The 9,416-nt window shown below is 36.0% G+C and overlaps 1 protein-coding gene across 1 annotated transcript in view; it reads left to right on the top strand.

Annotated features, from left to right (window-relative positions):
• The window catches only part of slc6a1b (solute carrier family 6 member 1b), a 74,555-nt gene extending 66,061 nt beyond the window's left edge, over positions 1-8,494 (top strand). Inside the window, exon 15 of the mRNA XM_061938516.2 lies at positions 1,531-8,494. Coding sequence (XP_061794500.2) covers positions 1,531-1,647 — 117 coding nt within the window. The 3' untranslated portion in view covers positions 1,648-8,494. The remainder of the gene's footprint in view (positions 1-1,530) is intronic.
• The last annotated feature ends 922 nt before the right edge of the window (positions 8,495-9,416 follow it).

A 9,416-nucleotide genomic window follows, 5' to 3' on the forward strand; every position in this document is an offset into this window, starting at 1 on the left:
TCTGTCACTTCACTTCTGGTGATGGTTCCTTGTTTTGTGTTTGTTTCCTGTCAACGCTCTTATTTTTGTTCCCCTTCCTGCTTTTCTCCTTGAGTGCTCGTTTCCCCTCACCTGCTGCTGATTGGCAGCCTGGCCACACCTGGTGCTAATCAGCAGGCGGCTATTTATGCCTGTCTCACCTGGTCCTCGGGGCTCGAGGAATGATTATTGTTTGAGAAACCTTACATGCGCAACTGCTTCCTTCTCTGTTCGAGGGTATTAAAATCCTCTTACCTGCTCTTCGTTATCCTGGTTCCTGCATCTTGGGGTCACAACTACCGCAGCCATGCAGGTTTCCCAACACATCCAAATGTACCATTAAGTTATACGATACATTATAACCAGTGAAGTTGGCACGTTGTGTAAATAGTAAATAAAAACAGAATACTGCCCCACATCTTTGGTACTCTTTACCACCTGACCTTCGCAACTTAGATTCAATATCCCTCTTCAAATCAAGACTCAAAACACACCTATTCCTGACTGCTTATTCATTGTAATTTTCTTTTCTATTTGTTGTTGTTGTTGTTGGATTTTTTTTTTATCCAATTTGATTTTATTGTTGTGATTTTGTACGGTGTCATTGAGTGCCCAGAAAGGCGCCTTATAAATAAAATATATTATTATTATTACCGTATTTTTTGGAGTATAAGTCGCACCGGAGTATAAGTCGCACCTGCCGAAAATGCATAATAAAGAAAGAAAAAAACATATATAAATCGCACTGGAGCCCGGCCAAACTATGAAAAAAACTGCGACTTATAGTCCGAAAAATACGGTATTATAATACAATGATTTTCAAATCCTTTTCAACTTATATTCAATTGAATAGACTGCAAAGACAAGATTTTTTAACTGAGAAACTGAATTTTTTTTTTGCAAATAATCATCAAGTTTGAATTTAATGACAGCAACACATTGCAAAAAAGTTAGCACAGGGGCATTTTTACCACTGTGTTACATGGCCTTTCCTTTTAACAACACTCAGTAAACGTTTGGGAACTGAGGAGACCAATTTTTGAAGCTTCTCAGGTGGAATTCTTTCCCATTCTTGCTTGATGTACAGCTTAAGTTGTTCAACAAGTTGTTCTCCGTTGTCGTATTTTAGGCTTCATATTGCGCCACACATTTTCAATGGGAGACAGGTCTGGACTACAGGCAGCCCAGTCTAGTACCCGCACTCTTTTACTATGAAGCCACGCTGTTGTAACACATGGCTTGGCATTGACTTGCTGAAATAAGCAGGGGCGTCCATGAAAAGACGTTGCTTGGATGGCAACATATGTTGCTCCAAAACCTGTATGTACCTTTCAGCATTAATGATGCCTTTCACAGATGTGTAAGTTACCCATGCCTTGGGCACTAATACACCCCCATACCATCACAGATGCTGGCTTATCAACTTTGACGTGCGGGTTCCCAACACATACAAAATGCACCATTAAGCTATACGATACATAAAATAAAACTACTTTTTGTTGATTTCCCCAGCGTCTGAGGATGATGATCAAACCGGTGGTCTTGGTGAAGGCTCAGGAAAACGGGCCCGACCAGCAGGCCGAAGCACAGAACCAGAACCCCGCAGCCACTGAGGAGGCCTACATCTAGAACCTTCTGAGTGTGTCTCCCCGTCTCAGCGGCCAGTCGGGCGTGAGCGCTCACGCCGACGAGAAGCGTAAATCAAGGTTGGGAACGACCACCAGGCGTCCACGTCTGCTTTCATTCACCTACCTCCTGGGGACACGTGAGACCAACCCGATCACATTTATTATTCTCATTATTACTAGGTCCGTTTATTCTTTCCGTTTGTCATACAGACTTCTAACGGTGTGTGAGGAAACTTCCCAGCCATGTGTTGTGTGATTTATGCAAAAAGAGAAATATGAAAATATATCTTTTCGATTCACAGTCCTTTGTTGATTCAATAGTATTGAAGCTACGATTACTGTACAAATATGAATAAATGCTTGTACATGAAGTAAATACATGACATAAATGCAGGAATGTTTAAACAGGTGACGTTTAAGTGTCAAATATGAATCATTTTTAGTTTATCCCCACATCTAGGGGCTACAGTCGTGGTCAAAAGTTTACATACACTTGTAAAGAACATAATGTCATGGCTGTCTTGAGTTTCCAATCATTTCTACAACTCTTAATTTGTTGTGATAGAGTGATTGGAGCACATACTTGTTGGTCACAAAAAACATTCATGAAGTTTGGTTATTTTATGAATTTATTGAAAATGTGACCAAATCTGCAAAAGTCAAAAGTATACATACAGCATTGTTAATATTTGGTTAAATTTTTTTGGGCAAATGATCATTAAGTTTGAATTTAATGACAGCAACGCATCGCAAAAAAGTTGGCACAGGGGCATTTTTACCACTGTGTTACATGGCCTTTCCTTTTAACAACACTCGGTAAACACTTGGGAACTGAGGAGACCAATTTTTGAAGCTTTTCAGGTGGAATTCTTTCCCATTTTTGCTTGATGTACAGCTGAAGTTGTTCAACAGTCCGGGGTCTCCGTTGTCGTATTTTGGCAAGTTTCACTGCAATAAGACGCTTTTGGTAGCCATCCACAAGCTCTCACAAGATTATTTCTGACCACAGAACTTTCCTCCAGAAGGTCTTATCTTTGTCCATCGAATGTCAAATGAAACAAAAATTTGAGCTGTTTGGCCACAATACCCAGCAATATGTTTGGAGGAGAAAAGGTGAGCTCTTTAATCCCAGGAACACCATAACTACCGTCAAGCATGGTGGTGGTAGTATTATGCTCTGGGCCTGTTTTGCTGCCAATGGAACTGGTGCTTTACAGAGAGTAAATGGGACAATGAAAAAGGAGGATTACCTCCAAATTCTTCAGGACAACCTAAAATCATCAGCCCGGAGGTTGGGTCTTGGGCGCAGTTGGGTGTTCCAACAGGACAATGACCCCAAACACACGTCAAAAGTGGAAAAGGAATGGTTAAATCAGGCTAGAATTAAGGTTTTAGAATGGCCTTCCCGAAGTCCTGACTTAAACGTGTGGACAATGCTAAAGAAACAAGTCCATGTCAGAAAACCAACACATTTAACTGAACTGCACTAATTTTGTCAAGAGGAGTGGTCACAAATTCAAGCAGAAGCTTGTGGATGGCTACCAAAAGCGCCTTATTGCAGTGAAACTTGCCAAAGGACATGTAACCAAATATTAACATTGCTGTATGTATACTTTTGACCCAGCAGATTTGCTCACATTTTCAGTAAACCCATAATAAATTCATAAAAAAAAAAAAAATCATGAATGTCTTTTGTGACCAACAAGTATGTGCTCCAATCACTCTATCACAAAAAAATAAGAGTTGTAGAAATGATTGGAAACTCAAGACAGCCATGACATTATGTTCTTTACAAGTGTATTTAAACTTTTGACCACGACTGTATATCTTTTGAAAAGCACAAGTGCAGTCTGACAAGTTTGTTTGAAAGCTGTGAGAACGGAAAAAAAAAACGAAAAAAAAAAAACTATGAATAATATATTTAAAAAAATAACTACTTCAGTAGGATATGTAGCAAAAGACTGCCATAACTGTTGGCAGTTTGTGTTGTCCCCCCCCCCCCCCCCCCCGAAGAACAATAACATGTACAGTGTGTCGTCGGAATCTTCTTTTTGTAGAAATAACTTTTGAGATAGTTTTTGTATTATATTCGATCGATTTTAAAGAGAAAGGACCAAACCGCACAGGCACCGACGTGAGAATATCCGGTGCAGGAGTAGACGAGCAGAGCACAGGAAGTCCGTTTTACAAGCACAACGTGGTGTCAAAGTAACCAACTTTTGAATGGTGTAGCCACTACATCCCACTGTGACAACAATGAAACTCCTTTTGGGCATCCAATATTTCATGTATAATACATAAATATCATATTTAGGAACCCACTCCTCAGGAACAAAAAGGTAGATGTGACCAAATGCTGTCGGATACTGTTATGATACGCTTAAAACCAGTTCATGTTATGTATCGTGTATTTCCTCATATAGTGACTGAAGATGGCGTCTATTATGGAAAAAAAAACTTGCATAAAAAATTATGCTTGATTATATATAATGCAGTATATATTATGTTGCACGGCAAGGGGTAAAGGGGTTAAAATCAAAATAAAATGGAGAAAATGCAAACACAACATTGCGGGGTGACAACTCGTCACAATATTGGATCACTAGTTTCCTGAAAACGACATCGTATTATCATCTTTAATAATAATACGCAGTGGTTTTACTTGCGGTTTTATTGCACAGTGGTTAAACTAATGCTACACATGCACGACTACTGCATCCATCTATCATTTAAAGGTGTAGTAGTTCTACTTGATTAGTTGCAGTGTAACATTAACTTTATCATTATAAAACTAAAAGTAAAGCTACCGTATTTTGCGGAGTATAAGTCGCACCTGCCGAAAATGCATAATAAAGAAGGAAAAAAACATATATAAGTCGCACTGGAGCCCGGCCAAACTATGAAAAAAACTGCGACTTATAGTCCGAAAAATACGGTACTTAGTATTTGAATGATAGATTGTCGGATGGATGTCATAAAAGTGCATTATTGTACAATACAATTTAAAAAAAAGTACGACTGTTCTACCTTTGAGTGATATATAAATAGATTTTCTAAGATAACATAATGATACACTCATAAAAAAACATTTACAGTATATCTACTGTATTTCCTCATATAGTGACTGAAGACGGCGTCAATTATGGAAAAAAAAATGTTTAGAATATTAGTAAATTATATACTTGCTTGAGATATGTATATATATATATATATATATATATATATATATATATATATAAATATATATATATATATATATATATATATATATATATATATATATGTATATATTGCAGTATATATTACATTGCACGGCAAGTGGTAGTGGAGTTATAATCTAAATAAAATGGAGAAATGCGAGGTAGAACTATCAACCCGCCGCACAACATTGTGGGGTGACCACTTGTCACTATATTGGATCACCAGTTTCCTGAAAACGACATCGTATTATCATCTTTAATAATAATACGCAGTGGTTTTATTGCACAGTGGTTAAACTAATGCTACACATGCATGACTACTGCATCCATCTATCATTTAAAGGTGTAGTAGTTCTACTTGTTTAGTTGCAGTGTAACATTAACTTTATCATTATAAAACTAAAAGTAAAGCTACTTAGTATTTGAATGATAGATTGTCGGATGGATGTCATAAAAGTGTATTACTGTACAATACAATTAAAAAAAGTATGACTGTTCTACCTTTGAGTGATACATAAATGGATATGCTCGGATACCATAATGATACACTCATAAAAAACATTTATATCTACTGTATTTCCTCATATAGTGACTGAAAATGGCATCTATTATGGAAAAAAAAATGTTTAGAATATTAGTAAACTATATATTTGCATAAAAAATCATGCTTGGTATATATAATAGGGTATATATTATGTTGCACGGCAAGTAGTAATGGAGTTAAAATAAAAATAAAAATGTGAGGTAGAACTATCAACCCGCCACACAACATTGTGGGGTGACCACTTGTCACTATATTGGATCACCAGTTTCCTGAAAACGACATCGTATTATCATCTTTACTAATAAAAGAGGGAGTGGTTTTACTTTTGGTTTTATTGCACAGTGGTGCTACACATGCATGACTACTGTATCCATCTATCATTTAAAGGTGTAGTAGTTGTACTTGTTTAGTTGTGTGAATGCTCCAAAAGCATTCACACAAAATTAATCTATTTATTCAACTTATTATTATTATTATTCTCCAGATTTTGGTGCGCTCTACCTTCCACATTTTTCATCCGATTCATACCGTTCCAGCTTCAAACTGATTTCCCAGAATTCCAGGTTTTCCGGGACATTTTTCCCATTCAAAATGAATTTGGGCATTTTTCAAACTTTCACCATTTCCACATTTTTCCACTTATTCAAACCATTCCACTTCAACACATTTCACCATTCTGGAAATTCAAACTATAATTTTTCCAAATTAAATTTTTTTCCAGGATTTTACAGAATTACTGCTTTTCCAAAGCCCTATTTCCACCCTTTTTCCTGGCGATTACATCTTCAACAATTTTCTACGCATTTCAACCGTTCTGCCGTCAAAACATTCCTCCTAAACAGGACAACAAACAAAGTGTTTTTTTGAACTGGAAAAATCCCCGGTTTTCCCGAAATTCCAGGAATTCCGTAATACCATTTCTCAATTCAACATGTTACTACATTTCAACATTCAACATTTCTCGACCGATTTGAAGAATTCCAACGCCAACCATTTCAAATCATTCAGACCATTCAAGTTTTTTTTGCCATTTTCCAAAAAATTCCCGCTTGTCCCGAAATTCCCATTGAAAACTATGGGACATTCTTCAAAGTTCCACAATTCCTACATTTTTCATCTGATTCAAACTGTTCCAACTTCAAAAATATCCAGCCTGTTCAGGAATTGTGTGCTCTACTTCAACAATTAAAAAAAAAATTCCCGGATTTCCCATTTTTTGCATTTTCCCCATTCACCACAAATTCGCCATTTTTCAAACTTCCACAATTCCCACATTCTTCAACCAATTCAAACCATTCCACATTCAACTCATCCTGGACATTCAAACTACCATTTTTGCACATTCAACAAATTTCCAGGAATTCCCGTTTTTTTGGTAAAGTTCGACTACTCCTTTCACATTTGTCAACCCATCTCAACCGTTCCATCGTCAAAACACTCCTCATATTCAGGACATAAAACCAGGTTGCTTAAGGAACTAGAAAAAATCCCGGTTTTCCTGAAATTCCAGGAATTTCTCAATTAAATCTGTTACTAATTCAACATTTATTGACCGATTGAAACAATTCCAACACCGAGCAATTCAGCTCATTCAGGACATTCATGCTCCCAAGCATTTTCAAAAAAATCCCGCTTCTTCCAAAATTCCCAAATTTCCAGGAAGTTCCCATTATACAACAAAACTAAAAGTAAAGCTACTTAGTATTTGAATGATAGATTGTTGGATGGATGTCATAAAAGTGTATTACTGTACAATACAACAAAAAAAGTACAACTGTTCTGAGTGATAGATGAATAGATGTTCTCGGATACCATAATGATACACTCATAAAAACCTTTAATATCTACTGTAGTTTCTCATATAGTGACAGCAAATGGCGTTTAGTAGAAAACAAACCTAACGAATAATAGTTGATGTACAGTAAATACTTGTTTGACATAATATATATCAACTGAAAATTGAGTTAAAAAAAAAATTAAAAAAAATGAGATGGTGCATGGACGCACACAACATTATGGAGTGACCACTTATCAGTCAACCCAGAGTCTATTTATGTTATTGTTTTGCTTGGCAACAATTATGAAATGAAGTAAATATAGTTGCAAACAGTTATTTTTTCCCTAAGGTGGAGTTTATTTGTCCAAAATGGACGACGCACCCGATGTTGTTGGGTTTTTTTTTGGTAGGAGCGGCCGCGCCACTATTTGAGGAAGTACCATGAACAAATTTACGGGGGAAAAAAAACCTGACATGCTAACTCACAACAAATCCAATTCTTGAGTGTGTGCGTGTTGATTTTGTTTGCATGTCATTTCTTTGAGTTAATATTAAATAAACTGTAATGGAAATGTGCTCATTATAAATACCGGTGTCGACTCCCTTTCACCGGATAAAATGAAAACCTATGATTACATATCAAGTTTGCTAGGAAATATGAAGCAAAGCTGTAACGTTTGTGAGAGATTGCAGGTTTGAAAATAAATAATACGAATCACTTTTGTGGCAGCTACGTGCGACAGGAATCAGGTTGAATCCTCTCGTTGAGTCTCTTTTATTTATGTATTTTTTCGTCAAAGTATGTAAATGAAAACGCGTGACGATAACAACAAAAAAGGATTCGGTGCATTTTGTACAAAGTTAGCATACTGCAGTTTTCTCTCTCTCTTGAACAATGTTGTAAACTGAACTGTGTAATACATGTATTTGTGAGTGTCGGTTTTTTTTTCTTTTATTTTGTCTACATGTGGAAGAAAATGAAAAAAAAAAAGAAAAATAACAAAAGGTATTTACTGTTTTTCCCGCAATAAGATTATCATCTGGGAAACTAAAGCACATCTCTTTCCTGCTGTAAAAAGGATCATAACAGAATAGAGTCAAAATAATTATTAATTATAATGCAGATGGTAATAATAATAATAATAATAATGTAATAGAAATGTCTAGTCAGAGAATATTGTTTTGTATATTTTTAGCTGTTTCTTGGGCCTGATGTAAGATATTCTATGTAAAGAAAATATAATAAATGTCTTTAGATGTGTTCTATGAAAAAGCATGATTGCAATATATGTTATCTGCAAAAATAAATAAAGATCTATAGATTATAGTCTGTGTTGCTTAATTTTTTTGTGTGCCAAAGCTTCAAAAGCTGCAGATTATATATATATATATATATATATATATATATATATATACATATGTAAATATATATATATATATACATACATATATATATATATATATATATATATATATATATATATATATATATATATATATATATATATATATATATATATATATATGTATGTATGTATGTATGTATGTATGTACATATATATATATATATATATATATATATATATATATTATATACACGTGGATTTGGGCTGTAGTGTTTCCTGATGAAAAACACTGTGTTTTGTGTTTAGTGTTTAGTTTTGAAGTGAGAGAAGGGCTAATAAACAAATAAAAAAAACACAAAGCTGCGGAGCAGCGTGAGCGAAGTTGTCCCAGTGTGAGTGTGCCCTGAAAGAAGTTCCTGTAGGGAAAAAGCTGACTCAAGCAACCTCACTGACATCAGACTTGACACCACGTCCGGCCATGTGCTCATTGAACATACAAATAAATGTTTGCCTTCAGACATGACCTAGTTCGTTTGAAGAATGCTGATGCGTTGGGACTGGCGTCACATAGATGAACATGGACGGCGGTCACAGGCTCGGAGAACACGATGCCTCGGTAACTTGACGCTTCAGGTGACTGTCGAATAGCAAAACCACTCTGTTGGTCCGTCATGTTGACTTCTGGACAAAAGAGAGTAGCCCATTCCACCCAAATACCAGTAAAAGTTTGCTTTTTCTTGGCGTTTCATGTCATTGGTCTGTAGACTTAGACTTAGTTGCTTCCGTTCCTATTAGAACATTGAGCGACGAGTCCCCTCCTTTTTCTCCAGTCTCTGGAATTTCTTGCTCTGTGCCAGCTGACACCCATCTCAATCAATCAACGTGTATTTATATAGCCCTAAA

The sequence above is a fragment of the Nerophis lumbriciformis genome, linkage group LG03 (assembly GCF_033978685.3).
Source record: "Nerophis lumbriciformis linkage group LG03, RoL_Nlum_v2.1, whole genome shotgun sequence".
NCBI lineage: Eukaryota > Metazoa > Chordata > Actinopteri > Syngnathiformes > Syngnathidae > Nerophis > Nerophis lumbriciformis.